General features: G+C 48.2%; 1 protein-coding gene across 2 annotated transcripts; it reads right to left on the reverse strand.

Annotated features, from left to right (window-relative positions):
* Positions 1-5480: 5480 nt before the first annotated feature.
* Positions 5481-25079, reverse strand: DHRS7C (dehydrogenase/reductase (SDR family) member 7C). 2 transcript variants are annotated; one of them, XM_011973158.1, is made up of 6 exons: positions 24919-25079; positions 15811-15923; positions 14145-14355; positions 11508-11600; positions 7105-7260; positions 5481-5739 (listed from the first exon to the last, which is right to left on the reverse strand). In XM_011973158.1, exons 1-6 carry the CDS (start codon positions 25070-25072, stop codon positions 5531-5533), a joined length of 936 nt encoding a protein of 311 aa, XP_011828548.1. In that variant the 5' UTR covers positions 25073-25079; the 3' UTR covers positions 5481-5530. The 2 variants fall into 2 exon arrangements, with proteins under 2 accessions (XP_011828548.1, XP_011828547.1); XM_011973157.1 differs by having other exon boundaries at positions 14145-14358.
* Between the last annotated feature and the right edge of the window lie 442 nt (positions 25080-25521).

Consider the following 25521-nt stretch of genomic DNA (forward strand, 5'->3'; position numbering starts at 1 on the left):
TATTTATTTATTTATATATATATACACATTTATATATACTTAATATAACTTTATATATATTATATGTAATATTAATATATACTTATTAATTAAACATATACATAAATATATAAATATGCTTATATATTATATAATAGCATATTTATATATTGTATAAATAATATATATTTATATGATGTATTTACATATATTTATTTAACATAAAATAGTATTAATTAAATACATATATAGATGTATTTCTATCTCATATATTTTATATATGATATATTTATATATTATATATTTTATATATGATATATTTCTTTATTAAATAAATATATATACACATACACACACACGCACACACATATATATGGAGAGAGAGAGAGAGAGTGTCCTGTTATATGCAGCAGAGAAATGAAAAGGTATACTTTTCCTAGGTGGACAGTTTTTGTATTTTCATGGAAGGAGGCAAGGAGAGTTGAGCGTGTCATTCTGGGGTGTTGTGGAAGCATGGCGGCAGGCGTTCTGACCGAGGAGAGGCCAGTGGGGACGTCGGCACAGACCACCCTGCCCTTCACTTCCCATTTCACAGCACTTTGCCAGGTTCCACTGTTCACTCCTCCGAGCCTTAACTTGCCCTTTCAGCATTTTCCTCCAAGTACAGATCAAGCCCTTGAAACAGTCCGTGTGCACTTAGGATGTGATACACAAGTGTGCACTTAGGATGTGATACACTAGATTTTGCCTTACTGGCCTTCAGTTTAAATTTCCGGGAACATGTTGAGTCTCTGGGGAGTTCAGAGAAGCAGGAAGGACTTAGTAGATAGAACTGGTGGGTGAAGAGCCGACTTTGAAGGGAAGAAGGGTGAAATTTTGTGGCTGATCTGAAAGAAGGTTCTAGAGCCTGTAGGGAGGTATGGCCCTTTTAGTGGCTAGAGGTTAGTGCAAATTTTTAGCCAAATCAAGTTTTTGAACAGCTTTCTTTCAAAGCATTTGGAACGTTCTCAGTTGAACAAGCACACGTAGCTGGCCTGGCATGACTACAGGGTCTACATTGTAGACAGAGCAAAGGTGGAGGATATTCAGGCACACCCCAGGTTATTCCTTAGGTAACCCCTTGAAGTATATCATTATCTAAAATGAGCATGTCCTTACTGAAGATACATAGGATGAGGCAGACCTGATGGAGACCCTAGGAAATTATAAAGATGTCATAAATATGAAAGTGTAAATCATGCATGCAAATGGTTTAAAGAATAATAAAAGATTACTTATGAAACGACTACTACACTTAAGGAACACCAACCTTTTTTTTTTTTTTTGAGGCAGAGTCTTGCTCTGTCACTAGGCTGGAGTGCAATGGTGCGATCTTGGCTCACTGCAACCTCTGCTTCCCAGGTTCAAGCAATACTCATGCCTCAGCCTCTTGAGTAGCTGGGATTACAGGCGCCCTCCACCACGCTCTACTAATTTTTTGTAGAGATGGGGTTTCACCATGTTGGCTAGGCTGGTCTCAAACTCCTGACCTCAGGTGATCCGCCCGCCTCAGCCTCACAAAGATAAGGTCACATTCTAAGGTACTGGAGGTTAGAAAATCCTATTTTTTTATAGGAGAGACAGAATTCATCCTATAACACGAGGTGATTAGGGATCCTTTAATGAAGGGGCATCGCAAAGATTTTGTCAGGATTAAGGGATTCCAAGAAAGGACAAAGAAGCACCCAGGGCCAGCAGCAGCCAGGACCCATGAATGCCCCTAGGCCCTAAGAGGCAAAGGGCAGGAGTGGCTCCTGAGGGTAACCAGTGGTTCAGTGGCAGGTTGCCACTGCAACCTCAGTCTCTCCCTGCCAGCCAGGCCCCAGTGGCTGAGCCCGGTCATTAGCCAACAGACAAGGGCACCTATTGCAGTGGCCACAAGTGCCAGCACTGAGATGGAGTGCTCACAGCATCTGGAGGGGCACAGATGGTTCCAGGCGCTGGTTGTGGTTATGCCCAGCTGTGTGTCTTCATCTGTGTGGTCTTCTTACAGCCACACCTAGGGTGGCCCCTGAGGCTCCAAGAAGTGTGCTCTCTGTAAAGTTTCTGGTCTTGGGCCAGGGGCCGTGGTTCACGCCTGTAATCCCAGCACTTTGGGAGGCCAAGGCGGGAGTTGATAACCCAAGGCCAGGAGTTCGAGACCAGCCTGGCCAACATGGTGAAACTCTGTCTCAACTAAATACAAAAAATTAAATGGGTATCGTTGCAGGCACCTGTAATCCCAGCTACTTGGGAGGCTGAGGCAGGATAATCACTTCAACCCAGGAAGCGGAGGTTGCAGTGAGCCTAGATCACACCACTGCACTCCAGCCTGGGCAACAAGAGCCAAACTCTGTCTGGAAAAAAAAAAAAAAAAGGCCAGGCGTGGTGGCTCATGCCTGTAATCCCAGCACTTTGGGAGGCTGAGGCGGGCAGATCACCTGAGGTTGGGAGTTCGAGACTAGCCTGACCAACATGGAGAAGCCCCGTCTCTACTAAAAAATAAAAAATAAAAAAAAAAATTAGCCAGGCGTGGTGGCGTATGCCTGTAATCCCAGCTACTCAGGAGGCTGAGGCAGGAGAATCCCTGGGGTTAACCCGGGAGGCGGAGGTTGTGGTGAGCTGAGATCTCGCCATTGCACTGCAGCCAAAAAAAAAAAAAAAAGATTGCGTGTGGTCTCCCCAGAGAAGAGCCCAGCTGTGAACAGTGGCTGTCAGGGCAACTGATTGCTTTGTCTCTCTGCTTCTTTAGGTTACCCACATTTTCTAATGTTAAACATTTTGTAGATATGGGTGGTTGGGGGTGGGAGGAGAAAACCACCTGTATTTCTCTCTATGTGGACTGTGAGGACTGCTTCACACCTTGCAGTGTCTTGGCACAGTCCCTTTAAGGTCTGGGGCAGTTACTGGGGCCTGGGTTCCACTCCTCCTGGGTCCCAGGAGCTAACTGCCCTTGTTCTGCGCAGAGCAGCTGTGTCTCATAGAACATAATCACCTTCAGTTGTCTCATTGTGATATGGGTCTGTCAGCCCTTCCAATGAATTAAGGCTGATGGGAAGACCTAATGGAATCTTGCAAGGTGAGGCCCATTGGAAACTGTGAACGTAATTAGGTGGGTTACTGCTGCTGTGTGGAAGGGTTTCCTGGAGAGATGAGCTGTAAAATTGGTTTGGAGACACAGTGCCACCTGGTGGCTATTTGTCATACTGCATGGCATTTAATTAATTAATTAATTAATTATTTTACCCCCACTATGTTTCAAGATAAGGATTGTGGATTTTCATTCATAGGCCAATGAGCTACCCCATCCTGAGAGTGCATCAGGGCCTGAGTGGGCGCAGGGACATCTGAAATCCCCAGGGAGCATTTAGTCAGAGGGAGGCCAAAACCCGTGGACAGGAAATTTAACTGCAGGGCGCTTAGGCTGCCCACCAGGTAGACGGGCCAGGTCCACCCGCAAGTCTCTGACCTCCCTGTGCCAGTTGGCAGGGGATCAGTGGAGCAGAGCCACTTAAACCGGAGAGTCCTTCGCGGTCCGTTGCTCCACGTGGCTTCTTTTGGGGAATCCCAGGTGTCTGCTGTCACCCTGCCTCAGAGTCCTCACTCTCCCAGAACGTGGCTTTCAGTGCCAGTGTGGACGATTCCCGACACAATCCCCTCCTGCTCCCCCTCCATCCCTTTGGGGTGTTCTCGGCCTGGAACTCACCTGTGACCAGGCAGAGCCCTAAAGGGAACAGGTAAGGACCCTACAGCCTGGATCTGGGTCGTGGCCACGCTCTGCTGGTATACCACCCTTGGTGTGTCCCAGGATTGGCTGCTGTGACCCTGGCTTCAGCTGCTCCTGTCCCAAAGCTGGATCCCTACTCTCTGGTCACCAAGTAAGTTTCAGGCCTCTCTCCTCACGATTGCAGCCCCTACCCACCCTCTATTGGCTTCGTCCTGAGCACCCCAATATACCCTCCACCCACTAACAACAACCTCTCAAAAGACAGTTCCCTTGCAGGCTCCAGACCTGCCTTGCCTGCCTGCTTCGGTGACCCCCTAAGTTCTGACCTGACATCATGCCTCCATGGTCGCAGGACGGGACCACCAGCCTGGTCCTGGGGTAGGCTGGGCTCCAGGTGATCAGTGATTCTGGACATTTTGCTTTCTAAATCAGGATTTACAGATGTGCATATGTGTACCCTATATATGTCATTTTGTAAATGATTTAGGTTCAGGGAAGAAATTTTTGCCCTCTTTCATCTATAAATATTAGAAAAGCTTGAGTCGTTACAATATTAGTGCAAAAAGGTACCCTATGCTTTCCGAGGGTCCAAGATTCATTTACTGGTTTTCGTTGGTTTGTTTTTTCTTTTTTTGAGATGGAGTCTCGCTCCGTCGCCCAGGCTGGAGGGCAGTGGTACGATCTTGGCTCACTGCAACCTCTACCTCCTGGATTCAAGAGATTCTCCTGCCTCAGCCTCCTGAGTAGCTGGGATTATAGGTGCGTGCCACTACACTCGGGGAATTTTTGTATTTTTAGTAGAGACGGGGTTTCCCTATGTTGGCCAGGCTGGTCTCGAACTCCTGACCTCAGGTGATCCACTCACCTCGGCCTCCCAAAGTGCTGGGATTACAGGCGTGAGCCACCGCTCCCGCCCTCATTTACTGTTTTGTATAAGAAAAAGGAGACTACACGAAGTGCCCACCTCCAAGGAGAGCATGGCGTTTTAAATGCTTTTTGCTTTGAGAATTGAAGGAAAGGCTGAAATAAGGTGGATACCTGGGCAGAGGTTCTCAGCATTTGTTAGAAGCAATGTGGAAGCTAAAATTCCAGCTTAGCTGCGTGGGTGGGGATGGTGGGGGCGGGGGTGCAGGGGAGAGCTGGGGATGGGGTTGGGAGGGGTCTGAGGCCAATGAAATCAGTCTGGAAGGGGCTGATTCTCACACACCCCTAACTCTAGAGCTGCTAGTCACACGTGGCTATTCAAGTTTAAATTAATTATAATTAAATAGCATTACAAATTCAGTGTCTCAGACACAGAGGGCCACGTTTCTAGTGCCCAGCAGCCACATGTGGCCGTGCTGCCATGTTGGACAACGCAGATCATAGAATATTTCCATCCTTGCAGCACTGTTCTAAAGGGTCGTCAAGTCCTGCTCTCGTGGGTGGAGGTGAAGTGGCCAGGTCACCCTTGTATACAGTGGAGGTGGTTTTCAGACTGAGTTCCTGAGCACATACGCATACAATGTGAGTGTGTGTATGTGGGGGTTAGAGTCAGTGCAGCTCCTGTTTCCTGCTGAGTCGTCACCCTACAGAGCAGGGAAGCTTCTGGAAGTCTGACCTGGGAACGTGGAGAACCCCAGGCTCCGTAGCTTCTGGGCTGGCTCCAGGCCATCCTCACTGTCAAGGGGAGACCCCACACAGATGAGGGGTGGGGCTGCAAGGGCCCCCAGTGTGGAGCCCCCAGTGCGGAGCACAGGACAGAAGCGCCAGCACCTGCCAGAAAAACCTTTATTTCCAAGGGGTGGCCCATTTGGCCTGCTGCAGTTACCCCTCCTCCGGGACATTGAGCTTCTCCTTCACCCCACAGGCCACTACGGCGAAAAAGAACTCCGGGAAGAAGGTGCGGACGTACACGGCAGCCTTGGGAATGGGGTTGGCCATGAACACCTCTTGCTTCTTCCTCCGCACGGTGCGCATCACCTCCTCCGCCACCTCCACGGGGTGCACGCCATAGGTCAGCTTCCTGAAAAAGACTGAACGGCCCCCGTTGGGGGTGGGGTTATGGCCTCAGTGGGGAGCCAGCTGGTCAGAGCCCTGCACGTGCACAAAGGCTCAGGGGCGGGAAGCGTGAGCTGTCCCCAGAGTCACAGGTTCTAGGCCCCCTCCGTCACCTGCGGGCCACGGCGCCCAGCGGGAGACACTCCACTCTCTGGGCTTCCTTCTGCCTCTTCGTCTATAAGGTGGACCTGGTTTCCTGCCCTGATAATTTCGCAGGGCGGTTATGTGTGGGGGAAGGGATGCAAAAGAGGTTAGGATCTAAGAAGGTGCCAGGTGGATTAAGGGGCTGTTTGTGACGGTCGTGAAGCTGTGTGTGTCAGGAGCATCCTGGAACCCCTGGTCTGCCCCCTATCTTGGATCATCTTGGATCCTCAAGGTGGAAGCCTTGGGCAAGGTGTAGCGCCTGTACCCTTAGAGTATCCTAGAGTAGTGGCCGTAATAAGGTGCGCTGATAGATAGAGGGGCTGGTTGCTATTCCAGAACCTTCAGTCCTCCCAACAACCCTAAGAGGTAGGTATTGCTATTGCTATTATCCGTCATTTTCTAAAATGAAAATAATAATACTAATAAATAATAATAGCAATACCTACCTCTTAGGGAGGCACGAAGTGATTAAGGGACTTGCTCACGTCCAACCCTCTAATATGTGGCAGAGGCCGGCTTCCAGTGCAGACTTTTTTTTTTTGACAGAGCCTCGCGCTGTCGCCCAGGCTGGACTGCAGTGGTGCGTTATCGGCTCACTGCAAGCTCCGCCTCCCGGGTTCAAGTGATTCTCCTGCCTCAACCTCCCAAGTAGCTGCGACTACAGGCACGCACCACCATGCCCGGCTAACGTTATGTATTTTTAGTAGAGACGGGGTTTCACCATGCTGGCCAGGATGGTGTCGATTTCCTGACCCCGTGGTCCTGGCCCGCCTCAGCCTCCCAAAGGGCTGGGATTAACAGGCGTGAGCCACTGCGCCGGGCCCAGGTGGCCTGGCTTTCGACTCTCGGTCTCCACTCTGTGCACGGGAAAGGGGGAGCAGGAAAGTTCTTCAATCCATGACATCTGGGAAACAGGTCCAGAGACAGGCAGTTGCTTGCCGAGGTGGCAGAGGAAGCCGAGTGGCTGAGCTCAGCGGGCGCACGGGCCGTAGGCTGCCGGGAGGATTCTGCCTACCGGGTGCCTCAGGCCTAAAGGTTTGCGGCCCCCGCCCTGCTGTTGGGGGTTGCTGAGCCTCTTCCACTCCCACCTTCAGACTCATGATTCAGGAGTACCCATCTGAAGGTCATTCACCCCCCAGTGACACTGGACTGTTCCCGAGGCCCCCAGGGGCCCCAGCTTCCCTCTGAAGTCTCACATTTCCAAATGGAGGCTTCCCAGTTTCCTTGCTCTGGATACACGTGGTACGACCGGACGAAAGTCGGGCTCACGGTGCTGATGACAACGTCGTATTCCTCCACTTCGGCTCGGAGGCAGTCAAAGAAGCCCAGGGCTGCGTGCTTGGAGGCAGCGTCTGCAGGAGAAACCATCCGGAGGTGGGCGCAGGACACTCCCGGCCCGGCTTCCCGGTGGGCATGCGCATTGGAAGCAGGGGGGCCCACAGACACATTTCCTGCAAGCTCAGAGCGGAGAGGGTCCTCAAGAATCTGCCCCTCACTTTACAGATGAGCACAGAGAGCCCTCGGGAGTGGTGGACACAGAGCTGGAACTGAATCGAGCTTAGCCACTTGCTGGTGGTGTGACCTGACCTTGGGCAAATCACTTTGCCTCTCTGAGACTCAATTTTCTTATCTTTAAAATGGGAGTAATACTTCCCTTGCCAAATTACTGTGAAGATCAAATGAGAAAACATACAGAATGCTGGCACCAACATGAATTCCTCTTCCTTCCTGGGAAGGCTGATGCCTACGAAACTTGTCCAAAGTCTGGGGCCAGCTGGTGGCTGCAGTGAGCCTGAATCACAGATATCCCCTCTCCCTTCCTGTTTCCCTTCTCCTCGAAGAGCCCGTCCAGGTCATCCACTCACCAAATCCAGTTCAAATCATAGAAGCCATGGGTTGGGCAAAAAAGGATCATTCCAGGAATTCCAAAAAGAAGGGAGTGGACATTGCTTAGAGCTTTGGGAAGTTAGAGCCACATCTGGGGTGTGATGTCCCATCAGTCAGAGGCGGAAGGGGCAGAAGGTGGATGTACTGTGGTTCCTGCCACCGTGCCCAGATGCCTTCAGCCAGAATCCTTTCCTGGTCTCCCTGACATCATGACCAGCAAGCTTCCAGTTCTCTCCAATGAGGCTTTTTTTTTTTTTTTTTGAGACGGAGTCTCACTCTGTCGCCCAGGCTGGAGTGCAGTGGTGCGATCTCGGCTCACTGCAACCTCCGTCTCCCAGGTTCAAGCAATTCTCCTGCCTCAGCCTCCTGAGTAGCTGGGTTTACAGGCACACACCACCATGCCCAGCTAATTTTTGTATTTTTAGTAGAGATGGGATTTCACCATGTTGGCCAGACTGGTCTCGAACTGCTGACCTCAGGTGATCTGCCTGTCTTGGCCTCCCAAAGTGCTGGGATTACAGGCGTGAGCCACCGTGCCCTGCAGAACCATGCACTTTAAATGGATGCGTAGTGTGGTATGTGAATTACACCCGCCAATGCAAGTGTTAACAAAAAAAGGTCTACTAGCTTGTTTTTCATTCATCCACCATCTCCTTGATTCCTTCAGTCATTCAACAGTGAAGCCCCTGCTCTGGTGGGTGAGGAGCTGGGGACCCAGAGGTGGACAGAGGCAGCTCTGGCCTCATGGAGTACTCAGTTCATCAGTGGGGCAGATACATGGACAGGTGACTTTCCACGTGGTGTTTTTTGTTTTGTTTTGTTTTGAGAGGGAATCTTGCTCTGTTGCCTGGGCTGGAGTACAGTGGCTTGATCTTGGCTCACTGCAACCTCTGCCTCCCGGGCTCAAGCAATTCTCCTGCCTCAGCCTCCCGAGTAACTGGGATTATGGGTGCTCACCACCATGCCTAGCTAATTTTTGTATTTTTAGTAGAGATGGGTTTCACCATGTTGGCCAGGCTGGTCTCAAACTCCTGACCTCAAGTGATCCACCTGCCTCAGCCTCCCAAAGTGCTGGGATTATAGATGTGAGCCACTGTGCCCGGCCCCATGTGGCATGGTTGATGCAGGAAAAGGGTGGGTGCCTGCAGCGGGAGGGACACATGGCAGGCTGCATCCCCTTTCGAGTCTGTGTGCCAGGTTCTGAGCCTCAGAGCCCCCATCTCCTTGCCTGAGTGGACGGTAAGGGAACTGTGCTGAGGTGCTCAGGGACATTGCGTTCCTTTGGTCAAAAGAAAGAAACCTCTGAGTTAGCAGACCCCAGGTCACTCCCACGCCAGCTCCTTGTGTCTGTCCAAAGCCAGATTCAGAGGAAGAAGAGAATTTGGGGCCAGTCCAGGGTGGCATCGCTTCAGTTATGACATTTAAGTGGGAAACTGTGCCCCTCAATTCCTCAGTGCAGAGAAGCCAGACCGTAGCTGATGGGGGTGGAGACAGCCTTGAGAGAATTCTGAGTCCCCAATGCTGTGTTTTGCAAATATTCCCAGGAAATGCGTGCATTTGTCCAATACGGGTCAGTGGCCAAAGGGCCCATTGTCATGCCCATGCCTCGCTGTGTTATGTCGCCTCTGTGTCCCCATCACCTGGCTTTAGGCATTGAAACACTGTGTTGAATGAATGAAGGCAGGAAGCAAGGAAGGTGAAAAGTCACCCAGCTGCTGAAAATAACAGACAGAAAGTTTAAAAATACAAGGAGCAGTGGGGAGATTCCTAAGTGGGCTGGGGAAGAGAGGAAAATGCGGGATGTGCCAAAGACTGCTGTATGTGGCGCATTCACTCTTCCCTTCTTCCTGGGCCCCCAAGTGCACTGCACTCCCCAGTGTCCCTTGCACTTAGATGTGACTGAGTTCTCCCAGTAGGATGTGAGCAGTGGTGATGCCAGCCTAGGGGCAATGGGATGTACAATGACAGCCTGGGGTTTGGACATTGGGCATGGATCCTCCACAGTCTCTTTCTTCTTCTTGCCAGCAGGGACCCAGCTGTGACTACCCAGAAGATGGTGTTGATGGAATGACTTAGCATGATCCTGGGCCCCCAATGACGCTGCGGCATGGTGCCACCTGCTTGCCTGGTGCCATTCCCATTGAGGTTACTACATGGAGGAGTAATCAGGTTTTCCCATATCACAGGCTCACAGCACCATAGGCTTAGACTAACTAAGGCAAATGGAAAAAGGAAGGTAAAACACTACTAGAGGGGGCGTTATGGGCTGAATTCTGTTGTCAATCCTCCCAAAATTTATATGCTGAAACCCTATCCCCAGTGCTCAGAATGTGACTGTGTTTAGAGATATTTAAAGAGGTAATTAATATAAAATGAGGCCATTAGGCTGGGCCCTACTCCAATCTGACTGGTGCTGTTATAAGAAGAAGAAATTTGGGGCCGGGTGTGGTGGCTTACGCCTGTAATCCCAGCACTTTGGGAGGCCAAGGCAGACCAATCACCTGAGGTCAGGAGTTTGAGACCAACTTGGCCAATATGGTAAAACCCTGTCTCTACTAAAAACACAAAAATTAGCCGGGCGTGGTGGCGGGTGCCTGTAGTCCCAGCTACTCAGGAGGCTGAGGCAGAAGAATTGCTTGAACCTGGGAGGCAGAGGTTGCAGTGAGCCAAGATCTTGCCATTGCACTCCAGCCTGGGCAACAGAGTGAGAGTCTGTCTCAAAAAAAAAAAAAGAAGAAGAAGAAGAAGAGGAAATTTGGACATACAAGGAGGCAACAGACATGCACATGCACAGAGGAAAGACTATGTGGGGACACAGCAAGAAGGCAGTTATCTGTAAGCCAGGGAGAGGGGTTCCAGAGAAAACCAACCCTGCCGACACTTTGATCATGGACTTCCAGCCTCCAGAATGAAAAAACAAATTTCTGTTGTGTAAGCCCCAGCCTTGGTATTTTGTTATGGCACCCTGAGCAAATTCATATGGGGACCTACTCGTTTTTTTCCCTCCCTTCTTCCCTTCTACCCTTGTACCCATCAAACATTTACTGAGCCCCTAATTTGCACATGGTAGTGTGGGCCATGAAGAAATGTATATGGTATGTTCCCCGCCTCTTAGAACTAGCTCATCAGATGTGGAAATGGCTCCAGAATTTTTCCAGCTAGATCCCAGGAACATACACCTAGAAGTCCTTCTCCTTGAACTTTTGAAAGGACGCTCATTTTTGGAGCTGCCCCCACCCTGAATTCTGTCCCTTTCTGTTTTTCCTGGTTACTTCCTCAGAAGGTCTCCATTGCCCTCCCATTTTGTGATGTGCACCCATCCTTCTCTTTCCCAACGGTAATCTTCCCTGACCTTCAAGGGCATCTTTATGGAGGAAGGGGCATTGGAGCTATGACTGTGCATCTTTGTCAGGAGCGTGACCTTCACCTGGCATTGTCAGGTTCACCTAGTGCATGTCCTGCCCACATAGGGGACTGTGAGCTTCACAGACAGAGGGAGCTTATCTTTAATATCTCAGCATCTCCCATAGCCACTTGCATGCTGTAGGCGCTCAAAAAATAGGAACCATAGGGATGAAAGAAAACCCAGCAGATGGTGTCATCCTTGGACCCTTTCCCCTGTGACCATCTGCCTAGTCTTAGACATAACAGCTCCTGCCTTATACCATAAGACATACAACAGAAGATTCATATTTTTATCTTAGCAACTTACAAGCTGTACGGAACGGGATTCCAAACTTCCCTTGGATGTTATTCACTAACACGATTTGGCCTGTTCTCCGGGAGATCATGTTGGGAAGCAGGGCTGGAAAACACAGGACAAAGAGTCATGGTTAAAACTTTGCGACTCAGTTAGGCAGCCGCCGGCAGACCCCTCCCCCGGCTCCCCTTCATCATGGGGCTCCGCTCCCTCCGTGGTAATTAGATTGCAGCAGGGCAGCGGAGATGGAATGAACCCTGCAATCGTTTATACAGCGTTCCCAAAGTGTGGGCTGGTGAATTGCTGGGTGATTTTAAATTGGTGCTTTCCCACCAATGTGCATTTAGTGACACTGATTTCTTTTTATTAAAGGCATGTTTATATTTATTGTGTTTTCCTCTCGACTTTTGTTTAGATGCAGAGGAAACACGTGCAGATTTGTTCCATGGGCATATTGCACTCAGGTAGTGCGTGTGGTACCCAATAGAATAGAACAGATGCTGATCTCAGTAGTGAGAAAGTCATTCCCATTTCAATTCTCCTACTATGGCCTCCAGAAGGAAGAAGGAAGTCTCACAATGGTTCTAGTACGTCTTTAAACACCTCTCTTGCACGTGCTAATCTTTTAACAAAGAGAGGGAAGATTCTGATGTTCTCAGGCTACCTTGGGAGAACTTACTTTGTTTAATTTTCAGGTTGCCCTTTATTTATTGAGAATGAGAGAGGTTTTAAATTTGTGTTGGTTTTATACACATTTCCTCCTAAAGTGAATTTAGTTTAAAAATGAGAAAATTCAGAGAAAGGTATTAAATTAATAATAGTACAGGCGGAATGGGGATATGGCAAAAAGTGAAAAGACAATACTCAGAGTCAACTTTCAGAATGATCTGTGAAACCCAGCATCTCCATGTTAAAAATGGACAAACTGAGCCGGGCGCGGTGGCTCACGCCTGTAATCCCAGCACTTTGGGAGGCTGAGGCGGGTGGATCACGAGGTCAGGAGATGGAGACCATCCTGGCTAACATGGTGAAACCCTGTCTCTACTAAAAGAATACAAAAAATTAGCCAGGCGTGGTGGCGGGTGCCTGTAGTCCCAGCTACTCAGGAGGCTGAGGCAGGAGAGTCACTTGAACCTGGGAGGTGGACCCGGGAGGTGGAATTTGCAGTGAGCTGAGATCATGCCACTGCATTCCAGCCTGGGACACAGAACGAGACTCTGTCTTGAAAAAAAAGAAAAGAAAAGAAAAGAAAAGAAAAAACCAAAAACAAGATGGACTAACTGAGGTCCAGAGCTAGGGACTAGACCCAGGGTCCTTAGTGAGGGCTAACCAGGAAGAGAAACCAATTCTGGCCCTTTTCCACTCCACTTTCTTTGTTCATTGCTTTGATGCCAGTGAACAGTCTCTGTTAAAGGTTGATAGATGACACACTTGTGCTGGCATGTTTGCTGTATCCACAGGGACTGGACTGGAGGAAACTGTTATCTCTGGGACAGCTCTGGAAAGTCATCTTTCTGCCCCAAATGCTTCTTTCTCTTCATCTGTCTTAGTACTCGGAATCCTATTGTTAGAGGTGTCCAGCGTGGGAGCTGGTTGTAGAGACGGTAATTGCAAGATCATGCTAGATCTTAGACCTTGCCAGGACACCCAACTCCCTAAATGGAGGTGTTCTCCACATTACATTCCCCCTGAGCTTCTGCTTTGATAAACTTTTATTTTTTTGGAGAGCAGGGGCTTCAACTTTTCTTTCTTTTAGACGGAGTCTCAGCCCATCACCCACCCTGGAGTGCAATGGCGTGATCTCGGCTCACTGCAACCTCAGCCTCCTGGGTTCAAACGATCCTCCTGCCTTGGCCTCCTGAGTAGCTGGGATTACAGACATCCACCACGATGCCTGGCTAATTTTTGTATTTTTAGTAGAGACGGGGTTTCACCATGTTGGCCAGGCTGGTCTCGAACTCCTGACCTCATGATCTGTCAACTTTTCATTCTACTCTGTGGTCATTTCCAGCCCCATTTTCCAGGCTTCAGACTGGCGTTTGAACTTGGTGGTGAGAAATCTGCACCTGGGTGTCTCCTAGGCCCCTCAGACAGGTTCACATAGGAATCACCATCTTATTCATTAAAGGGAGACAACCTCCTGCCTTCCCTGTTTCTGTGAAGGGATTGACAGAATACTGGGTCTCTTGTAATTTGGTAATAAGTCCTTTTTCTTCTTCATTTCTGAGGACAGAATCTTTACCTTTGACCAACTGTCATGGTTAGAAGCAGATCAACTGCAAGGTTGATACAGCAGAATGCACACAGTTGTTGAGACAATTGTTGGAGGATGAGACAATTGTTCAGAGACGTCGAATTGGAGGGAAGCCAGGGACATAAGGAAAGAGAAGTAAAAGGGCAAAGCTTGGGTGGGGAGAGGGGTTTCACAGAGAGGGTGGTTGAAATATGCCAATCAGATACTTCCTGGGTTCCTTTTCCTACATAAACATTGAAAATGGGAATGCTGAAAGCTTTCACCCAATAGGTAGAGAATTTTCTAAGGGGACTGGAGAATTCCATATAGAATAGGATGACTGTCTGGCTATTTAACAGAGCCCTCTGTAGAATCTGGTGGCCCAGATACCCATGGGAAAGTCAAACTCACAAGACCTTTTGTCAATGTGATGGGGCCAAAGTAATTGGCATCCATGATCTTTTTGTCGAGCTCCAGAGAAATCTTATGGGCAGGCCCCTTCACCTTCATGCTGGCATTGTTGATGAGGATGTCCACACAGCCATAGCAATCCAGGACTTCTTTTGCCACATCTGGGACGCAGCTGATGTCTGAGAGGTCCAATAGGACCAGCTTTGGGGTGAATGTCTGCTGAACCAATGACAGAGTCAGGGTATGTGGGATCTCCTCCCTCTTGCAGACCTTGGGAGCCCTCGATCTAAAAGCCACCCATTTTGAAATTCAAAGATCATGAAATGACTGAAAAAAAAAAAAAAAAGGCGGACGAGGCGGAATTGTTTTTGGGTTGGGGGTTTTTGCCGGGTATTTCTTTTTTGGGGCCCGGGGCAAAACCACCAATTTTTGCGTTGATTTTGCGGCATTAGTTTTAACTCTTTGGCCAGGTTTCCGGACTTGTTAATTGATTTTCGCCTTTGGCGGCGTTCTTTTTGCGGTTTTGCCTTGCTTCCGGGGTGGCATCATTACTTTTAACAGTTCTGAGCTCCTTTGTGGAAATTGCTTTTCAACCTGGCTTGCAAGTTGCAAAATAAATAAATAAATAAATCCATCACAGGACTTCATAGCCACATTTTAGAAAACTAAAATCATACACTCAACACAATATTTTTGAAACATCTGCTTACTAAGTGCCAGGCATTGTGTTTAGCCAGACACTTGCTGCATTGACTCTGTTGATCCAGGGATGTGTAGGAGGGTGGACAGATGGGAAAATTGATGACACCGAGTGGTAAATGCAATCCCAGTGTTCGACAAAGACTAGTCCTGAGATATGCCCTTGAAGAGAGGGTTCCGTGGTCAAAATTGCTTGGGAAACACAGACTGTTCTCCAAGTTCTTCTTGGAGATACACAGTGCACATTGGCATATTAAAGGCTCTGAAAAGTCCTGCAGTGAAGAAACTGGACAAGCTTAGCTTAACTCAGTGTTTCTCACACAACTGACCGCAAACCCTCGCTTTTACCCAGTGCCTCATCACATCCCTAGAAACACACTTTGGGGCATTCTGTGTTGTCCTGTTTGATTCATCTCCTCAAATATCAGACTTACCCCTGAATTACTTTGAGCTGTTCCTAACCACCAAATGCAACCTCAAAGGTAAAGATTCGAAAAAAGTATCCTGAAGGGAGCTCCCTGACCAATGCTCCAGAAAAACCTCTGGAAACTGCGGCCTCATTGAAAGAAGTGTTCACTTTCTGGGAGACTTCTTGGGAAGGGATCTCATTTATCTGGTTTCTTTGATGGAGATGTCAGTTAAGGTATTAAAAAAAAAATGGCTGTGTTTGTGATCACAGCCCATACCTGCAACATCCTCTGTCTTCTGGATCCTTCTCGAGTTTGCGTTATATAGGGTCAGGGCAAGGGGCTGTGGCTACAGAACACGATTTTTCGTGGTGGGTAGTCAAAATAAGTCAACCCCTTATGAATGACAAACATGACCCTATGCCAAGGTCATTGGGTTCATTACCTCACATTCCCCAAAGCAATCACCAAGTTTCCTCCACTTGGTCCAAGAGCTGGTCCTGAATGATCAGTGGAGGCTGGGAGTGCCCAGGAGTTACCCACGCCGACTGCTGGAAGACCTTACCTTGCCGGGGTCAGCCACGCTGATCAAGGCGTCATATAGGTTCTCCAGCCCCTCCCAGTTCTTTCCACATAGCACCAGCCTTGCCCCACCCGTGTGGAACACCCGAGCACACTCTGTGGGGAAGAAGGACACAGGGCAGGACACACTGTGTGGATGGAACCGCTGACAGTGAACCCCCTCTCTTGGGAACCCATGAATTCAAAAAACTCAGAAGTCTTAGCACCACGAGGTCCTTTAGGGGTCACTTCATTCAACTCCCTCCCCGGGCTGGAATTTTTGTCATTTCCAGCCTCCACTTAGTTGCTTCCGTGAAAGGGAGCTCATGGTGGAGTGAGACCACGCCTCCTTTGTTAGAAAGTTCTGATAATTGGAAATTCTTCCTTACACTGAACAGAAAGATGAACCTGCCGACCTGGCCCCCCAGGACCGCAGCCCTAGAGATATCTCAATCTGAAGATAATGGAGACACATCACCATGTTTTTTCAAATCAAACATCACCAGTTTCCTCCACATTTTCTCTGGGGATAATACCAGGATTCTTTGTATTTAAAAGTAAACCTACTTTCTGTCTAATTAATTTTCCTCTGGACTGATTCCCTACTCACCCAATGTAGCACTTCCTCAACTGAGTGTTAGCTGGTAGACAAACAGAATTCTTGTGTAGCAATACTAACGATACTTAAAAGCAATAGAAGCTCACAGATTTGGAGAGTTTCCTTGCTGTAGGAACTGTTGAAAGATACGTACATATCTCTTGCATATCTCTGTAGTTCATTTAATACTCACAATAACCTTATGAGATAGTATCTTTAGGTTGGGTTCTCAGGAAGCAGACTCTGAGTCAAGGATTCAGGTGGCCAGGATTTACTGAGGGCCTGCTCTTCAGAGACAGGGGAGTGAGGTCATGGAGTAGGGGCCAGGAGAGGATATGGTCTCAAGAAAGTCTAGCTTTGGCTTGATCCAAGGAAGACTCTGGAATCTAAACTCTATTGCACAGCTGGAGGCAAGAGGATCAGCCTTTGTACACCAGTGTCAGTCACTGATATGGGCTGCCCTCTCTGGGGGTACGTGCATAAGCTGTGTAACTCCTAGGCAGGGCAGCGTCCACTGGCAGAAGACAAGTCTTTGGGAAAGGAGGTATCTGCACGCCATTTGCAATCTGCACGCCATTTGCAATCTGCACGCCATTTGCAGCCAGCGTTTACAGTGCCTGGGAAATGGATGAGCTGACCAAGTACGGGGATCTGGAAGAGGCACCAACAGCACCGACTCCAGGAAAGAACCTATTATTGTCTCATTTACACCATGAAGTGATGGACTCAGACTGGCTGGGAACATGGAAGGACAGCCTGGCAGCCTCGTGCCCAGTGGAGGCTGGGTATCCCAAGTGCTGTGGCTCCAAGTGAACTCAGGGCTGCGTGATTTTCTCCAGCAGGGCCCAGAGCCTGCTGCAGGTGGAGAGAAGGGACCGGCTAGACAGGACTGTTGGTCGGGGCTTGGTAAGGGGCATGATGGGCAGGGAAGTTGTGGTATTAGAGAGATGGAGGAATTGAGGTGCTGGACTATGAAGTCTAAATCAGGTGGGAGCAGGAGTGAAGAGGCAGAAAAGGCCAAGAGAGGACCCAAGCAGAGAGTTGTGGGGATAAGAGGTCTCCATGAGGCCTGAAAACAGGTGTGCTGGGAATCCCTGAGAGAGCTGGGAGGACGGCGCTGGGAGAGCTCAGTCTGCTGACAGAGGGAAACCCGAATCCAGAAATAACTGGGTTAACAATGTCACCTTGAATTGTTAGGGCTGCAGAGAAGGGAAGATTCCTCTCAATGCAGGTGTTTTATTTATACAGCTCATGATGAGTCTGGATGACAAAATCCAATAAAGATGTCAATCTGTCTCCAAGTTAAATTGATTCAGTAAATCAGGATCCCAACAGGTCTTGGGAAATGTCAGAAAAAGTCTACACATTATATGGCATATTTTGCACACCTTAATTGGAATACTCTATGAAGGAAAGCAAAGAACATTTCGAAAAACAGTTGTTAAAATATATTGTAAAACTACAGAAATTAAAGAGTCAGCCGTTCAAGTCTAGATAGAAATATTGATAATAAATAGAGTCAGGTATTGAGGAGTATTTAGTGTACGATAAAGTTAACATGTTGAATCAATGGGAAAAGGACGTATTACATAAAGAGTGGGGGCCGGGTGCGGTGGCTCATGCCTGTAATCCCAGCACTTTGGGAGGCAGAGGTGGGCAGATCACTTGAGGTCAGGAGTTTGAGACCAGCCTGGCCAACATGGCGAAACCTTGTCTCTACTAAAAATTCAAAAATTTAATCCCAGCTACTTGGGTAGCTGAGGCAAGAGAATCTCTTGAACTCAGCAGATGGAGGCTGCAGTGAACTGAGATCACGCCGCTGCACTCCAGCCTGGGCAACAGAGTGAGACTCTGTTTATAAAAAAGAGGGGGGGTTATTTGAAGCCCTATTTGGGAGGGAAAAAAAGCTGGATGTATTATACCAAAATATACTAAATAGTGAAATATAAAAACAGAACCAAAACAGAACTAGAAGAAGGTAGAGACGAATATATACCTTTCATTGGGGAGGGCTCCTGAGCATCCATTGAAGGAAAAAAAATCCTAACAGAAATGATTTATGGATTGTACCCTTTTAAAAAAACCTTCTTAACTGGGCATGGTGGCTCACGCCTCTAATCCCAGCACTTTGGGAGGCCGAGGCAGGTGGATCACGAGGTCAAGAGATCGAGACCATCCTGGCTAACATGGTGAGACCCTGTCTCTACTAAAAATACAAAAAATTAGCCAGGCATGGTGGCGGGTGCCTGTCGTCCCAGCTACTTGGGAGGCTGAGACAGGAGAGTGGCGTGAACCCGGGAGGTGGAGCTTGCAGTGAGCTGAGATTGCACCACTGCACTCCAGCCAGTAGAGACAAAAAAACAAAAAACAACAAAAAAAAAAAACCCCAGAAAAACAGAAAAACAAAACAAAACAAAAACCTTCTTACAGAAAAAAAAAAAGGAAGAAAAACACCCACAAATAAAGGACAAGACAAATTTAGAAAAGGTATTTATAATATATATGTCAGAAAAGAGTTAATTTGATATATGAAAAAACTCTTACAAATCAATTAGAAAAAAGATAAAGATGCTAATAAAGAAATTGGTTAAGGAGATGAGTAAGCAATTCACAAAAAATGTATCAAGATACAGAAGATGAGTGAATATCAGTAATACTTAAATGCAGACTAAAACATGGGACGGTTCCCTGCTGCCAGGAGTCCAGCTTCCTGTCTTATGGGCAAGATCCTGGGCCCAGCCAATGCCCTGACGGCAGAGGAAAGGAAAGCCAGGACCTCTCCATCGGGGGCGGCCTGCAGAGCCAAGGAAGTCACAGCCATCAATGGCCAGGGTAGGTCATGAGTTGGTTGAGAGCTCATCTGAAGTCAGCCCAAGAGGACCTCTCGGAAGGTCAGTGGAACTCCAGAGGACAGGGTTGGTGGGGAGTAGACTGCCCGGGAACCAGCGGGTGAGGAAGGATTAAGCGAGTGGAGAAAAAACCCACATCTCCCATTTCACAGAAATGAATAATCCTAGGGAGGCCTCTGAAAGGCGCATAAAAGTGCCCGCAAGAGAAAGATTCAGACCCAGTTTTAAACAGGGACCAGGCCGATGGACCTTGAAGCCATCTTATAGCGCTGTCAGTCGGGTGAGGGTTTTTTTTGCTCTCCTGTCTTGCCTCCTTCCAGTCCCTGAGGCCCTAGAAGCCTAAGAAACAGCAAGAAGCTTCCCTCCAACTTGCACTAGCTGTGGGGAGGAGCAGAGAGGAGGAAAGAAAGTTCGAATTCAATGAAAATGGCCATGTTATCAGGTGTTAAACTGGGCATCCCAATTCCCGAATCAATGCTCTCTTTCGGGACCCACCATGACCAAAGGATTTTGCAAAATCTAGTGGTAATCGGAGGCTGGGTGTGGTGGCTCACACCTGTAATCCCAGCACTTTGGGAGGCCAAGGCGGGTGGATTACCTGAGGTCAGGAGTTTGAGACCAGCCTGGCTAACATGGTGAAACCCCTTTTTACTAAAAATACAAAAAAATATTAGCCAGGCGTGGTAGTATGTGCCTGTAATCCCAGCTACTCGGGAGGCTGAGGCAGGAGAATCGCTGGAACCCGGGAGGCAGAGGTTGCAGTGAGCCGAGATCGCGCCATTGCACTCCAGCCTGGGCAACAAGAGCAATAGCAAAACTCCGTCTCAAAAAAAAAAAAAAAAAAAAAAAAAAAGAGTAATCAGAAAAGTCAGGAACAACCTGATTTTTTTTTTCCTCAAGCTGCAGAGGAAGGACTCTTCCCTCTGAATAAATTTCAGGTGGACTGTCTCACGACACCCTTGATTTATGCTTGCTCATGACGGGTTACTCACATACGCATCCCCCTGAAAGGAAAGGAAGGATGCATTCACACAGGGTGTCCCCAAGCATGTGGGGTTCTAGGTGTATCTTGTGTTCTTTTTACTTAAAAAAATTCTTTTAAATACATATGGCTTTTAAAACAGAATTCACTAAAAGAAACTTCTGTGGGCAACAGAAATTCTAGCCTTTCTCCATTTCAGCTGTCGTTCTGGAGCAGAATGAAGGTTGGATTTTACAAATGAGAGGAGTGAAGTTCAATGGGTTGAAATGAATCACCTGGAGTCTGGCCAGCAGGGAAGCCAGGATGTGACCCCCACAGGAGTCTGACATCCAGGTGGTGAGTAACGCATTTTCCACACTAGGCTCCTCTTGGCAAATGCCCACTGCTGAGAAAGGGGCACGTTGAGGGTGAGGGTGCATTTTCACTCCTCGCTCCCTCCCTGTCATGATGATGAACATCTATTTTTTTGTTTGTTTGTTTTTTGAGACGGGGTTTCATTCTTGTTGCCCAGGCTGGAGTACAGTGGCGCAATCTCGGCTCACTGCAACCTCTGCCTCCCAGGTCCAAGGGATTCTCCCGCCTCAGCCTCCCGAGTAGCTGGGATTGCAGGTGCCTGCCCCTACGTCTGGCTAATTTTTGTATTTTTAGTAGAGACAGGGTTTCCCCATGTTGGCCAGGGTGGTCTCGAACTCCGACCTTAGGTCATCTGCCCGCTTCGGTCTCCCAAAGCGCTGGGATTACAGGCCTGAGCCACCACACCTGACCCCAGAGCATTATTTGCAGCAGGGCACTGGAGTAGGTGAGGGGCCTGCGAGCAGGAGCTAGATCAAATCTCTGGCGTTGGCCTTGTTAGAACAGACAGCCGGGAGCATTCTTCCCCATCACGCCATTTCCCTTCTCCGCTAACACCTTGCGTTGCCCAGGTGTGCCTGGGAGGCGGGAGCCCAGCGGCGTGCTCAGTACTGCTGCAGCCAAGCCTAGAGGCACTGCCCCCAAAGAAGTCATTTCTGCTGAAACCAGGTCTTTGGTATACCTGAGTGTCCTTATTTCTATTCTTTTATCAGCTCAGCATGTATCTAGCACTTTGGTACACGGCTTTTTCTTTTTCATTCAATAAACATAAATTGAGCCCTTCTTTCTGTATTTCATCAATCTAAGATGCCATCGATGATGAGCTGTTGCCTGATTTCAGAGATAATACATGACTTTTAATTTTAATTTTAATTTTAATTTTTTTGGGGACAGGGTCTCACTCTGTCGCCCAGACTGGAGTGCTGTGGTGTGATTTCAGCTCACTGCAACCTCCACCTCCTGGGTTCCAACGATCCTCCCACCTCAGCCTCCTGAGTAGCTGAGAATGCAGGCACATGTCACTACACCCGGCTAAGTTTTACGTTTTCTGTAGATATGGGGGGGGTCTTACTATGTTGCCCAGGCTGGTCTCGAACTCCTGAGTTCAAGTGATTCAGCTACCTCAGCCTCCCCAAAGTGCTGGGATTACAGGCATGAGCCACAGAGACATTTTAAAGGGTGGCCTATGGGGATTGTAAGATGCTATGGATTGAAAGACAATCAGTCTGATTTCAGAAATGTTGAGAGAAACTGCACCTTTGAGGTGACAGCACAAAGGCAGGGCTGACGTTCAGCTGTACCCTCTGAAGCAGCTCAGGTGCAGGGGTTGGGTATTCTGAAAGTCATTCTTTTTTCAAATTAATTAAAAATAAATTGATTATTAATTAAATTAATTAAATCAATTATTAATTAAATTAGTTAATTAAAATAAATAAATTTATTTTTGAGATGGAGTCTCACTCTGCCACCCAGGCTAGAGTGCAGTGGCATGGTCTCAGCTCACTGCAATCTCCGTCTTTTGAGTTCAAGCAATCCTCCTGCCTCAGCCTTCCAAGTAGCTGGGATTACAGGTGACAGCCACCATGCCCAGCTAATTTTTGTATTTTCAGTAGAGACGGGGTTTCACCATGTTGGCCAGGCTGGTCTCGAACGCCTGACCTCAAGTGATCCACCTGCCTTGGCCTCCCAAAGTGCTGGGATTACAAGTGTGAGCCACTGAGCCTGGCCTTGATCAACACTCTTGTTGCAGACACAGTGGGTACAAGGTGACAGGATTCCTGGCTTGGCCGAATCCTGGAGGTTTGGAGCGAGGACTAGATGCCCTGACCTTTGTCTGTTTGATTTCCCTAGTAAACAACTTGGCGTGGCACTCCCTGCTGCTCCCGGTGCCACCCATGGGGTTCGTGCAGATTCCATGGCAGCAGGGTGTGCAGTGGCTGTGCAAAGCCTGCATCATCCTCTCCGCGCCCTGGACTTGAGACACGCAGCAGTTGGAGCCTGGAATCACTGTCGTCAGCAGCGTGGGGAACTAGGCGTTTATTTAAGGTCACACACGTCCAGCATCTCAAGTTACTGCTAAGTACTGGAAATGTATTTTTTTCTTCTTTGCATTTCTTTCCAGGGTGGGTCAATGAGATATAGTAAAAAAAAAAGAACAGTGACAGTAGACACGACAAGCTAGGCCCTGAAGTTCTGCAAAGGCTGTTTCCCTCATAAGATGTATTTCCTGGGTACCTGGTTTGTGTCATGTGTGACTACAACTGAATGAGGTGTTTTAAAAGTGAATGAGATGATTAAAACAAATACACATCTCTCAACGATCAATAAAACTGTGTTTCTACCTAATAAGACACAAAACTAGCAAGGCTACAGAAGAACTGAGCAGCCTCGCCGACCAACAGGATCGAATCCACATGTATAGGACAATGGCAGAACGCACATTGTTTCCAAGCACTCGTGGAACCCATACCGAGATAGATCATAAGACAAACCTCAGCAAATTTCAAAGAATTGAAATCATACAGAGTGTGTTCTCCAACCATGTTGGGATCAAACCGGAAAACAATAAAACAAATTTGCAAGAACACACTTATCCAAACGAGGGCCTTCCCTGATCACCTGTCACTTTTAGAGGTTATTCATTAAATACACTTTTTCTGAGTATGCCAACCAAGCATTGAGCTAGGTGCTGAGGCTGCTGGATGAACAAAACACAGGCTCCAGCACCGGGAAGCCTGTATCTAGTGGACTCACTGAGAAACACATAGATACAGCATGAGAAATACACTAATGCGGTATGCACTTGCAAGGGGCCAGTTAAGAAACTGGTCCCACAAGGATCATTCAAGAGGAAGGAGCAATTAAAGGTGTCAGGAAAGGCTCCAGGTAGAGGCTGTATCAGGGAATCACGTATTAGCAGCTTGGTGCAATGCCAGACAAAGATGCACCATTTGGAGAGCAAATTTTCCCTAAAACCTTCTGTTCTGAATGGCTTTAGGTGGGCATCTCTTTTCCAGCTCTCCAGGGCAGCACACTCCCTGTTGTCTTGTGTCTGGTCTGATAGACAGATGTGTGTGCCCTGGCTTGCCCCTGAAGAAGAAGGAGTTTGAGTTTGTGTACCTCGCTCCCCTTTGATGCAGGATATCCTCTCTGGGAATTGTGTATGGGGCCACTTGGAGAGAGAGCTTAGTTTATCTGCCTTATGCTTTGTTTTTTATCTTACAAGATGGACCCGGGTTGATCACCCACTGAAATCTAAGCCATCCTCAAAGCGTGCGGATTGGCTCCCACTGGATGCCGAAGAGGATGAGTAGCAGGCTCTGAGAAAATTCTCAGGGAGGTTACGAAGGTTCCCACGATGGCGGCACCATGCGGGTAAGTGCCCAGCCCCCCAGAGGGACTCTCAGGGGGCAATGCTCGGGACATAGTGGACTCAATGGACACTTACTGAGTTACTAATGAATGTTGGACTGTGTGGGATCTGTGCTCTATGAAAAATAATAAAAACTACAGCAAAAGTTGTGCTAACTATATCACATACAAAGTTGTACTACCATTGTCTGGAAGGACAGAATCAGAATTTTGTAAACTTAAGGACAATTACGGCCTCTCATGTCATAGATGTCACCAGCAGAAGGGTCCCTCTGAGGCTATATAATTCAGGAGTTGCAAATGCAAATGCCTTCAATGCCAGAAAGTGCAATGATTGAAAGAATCAGGCCAAATGTGATACAATAGGGATGGGTGGGGTATGTGGCCCAATAGTGTGGGCACGTTTTGCCTATATGTGTTCATGATCATCATTACTAACCCTTGAGTGATATCCACTGCAGCTCCAGGTACTGCTCTAAGTGCTATACATCTATGAACTCATTTATTCCTCACAGTGGCATCGTTAGGTAGAGCCTCCTGGTACCCTTGCTTTATAGAGGAGAAGTTTAAGGCAGAGAAGTGAAGTAACCAGCTAGTCATTACTGGAGGCGGGAACTGAACCCAGCTCCTGAGTCTGGGCTCACAACCAGTACGCTGCCCTAGCTCAAGGCTTTGCGTTTTCAAAATTTCTGGAAACCTCATGAAGCCAAAACAAATCACATCTGCAGACCCATTTTAGCCCTTAGGCTGTGAGTTTGCAATCCTAGATATTCCACCGCTCTTGTTTTTCAGGAATCTGCAGCCTCCAAAAGATGGGAAACTTGCTGGTTAATGACAGAAGCTGGGAGAGAACACAGAAGGGATCCCCTCCCACCTAGCAGGCTTGCCCACACACCACCCTGCCACCCTGCCAGTCCCTGGGGGCCGAAATGGGCACAGGTGGGAGCAAAGCCAGCTTACCCTTGCCCAGTCCTGAGATGGCATCGGTGATCACCACCACTTTGTTCTGCACAGCTGACTTTGACCACAGCCTGGACACCTCTTGATAGATGAAGAGGAGGCCACTGATTCCCAGCAGCAGCAGGGGCAGCAGCAGCATAGCCATGACTCCCATCTTGTTCTGGGGGACAACGGAGTAAGAGGGGATTGGCTTTGCAAAGAGACGCTGATCAGGGCACCCAGGGCAGGGGGAGGCCCAAGGCTGCAGGGAGCTCGGCTCTGTGCAAGCCTCCGAGCTGAACACCCAGTGGGCGTGCTAATCCCCAAATGTTCAACAAATAGGAAATTTACTCACAGTGTCTCCGAAAGCAAACCGAATCCAGGGGCCCTGCCCTCCCCAAAGGTTAATGACAAACTTAATTAAAATGGGTCTGCATTTTTGGAAGAAAATCCATGTGTTAAGGCCACTTGCTTGGGCCCTAATGGTTATTTATAGCTTTCAGTTGCACTAAAAGGCTGTCAGGGTAAATATAGTGTCTATTCTGATATTCAGGAACACATGCTGGCCGGGTCTGATTTCAGGGCTCTTGCCAAAGCTCTCCTGGCTTGCCTGACTATTAGAGG

The sequence above is a fragment of the Mandrillus leucophaeus genome, unplaced genomic scaffold (genome assembly GCF_000951045.1).
Source record: "Mandrillus leucophaeus isolate KB7577 unplaced genomic scaffold, Mleu.le_1.0 Scaffold135, whole genome shotgun sequence".
Lineage (NCBI taxonomy): Eukaryota > Metazoa > Chordata > Mammalia > Primates > Cercopithecidae > Mandrillus > Mandrillus leucophaeus.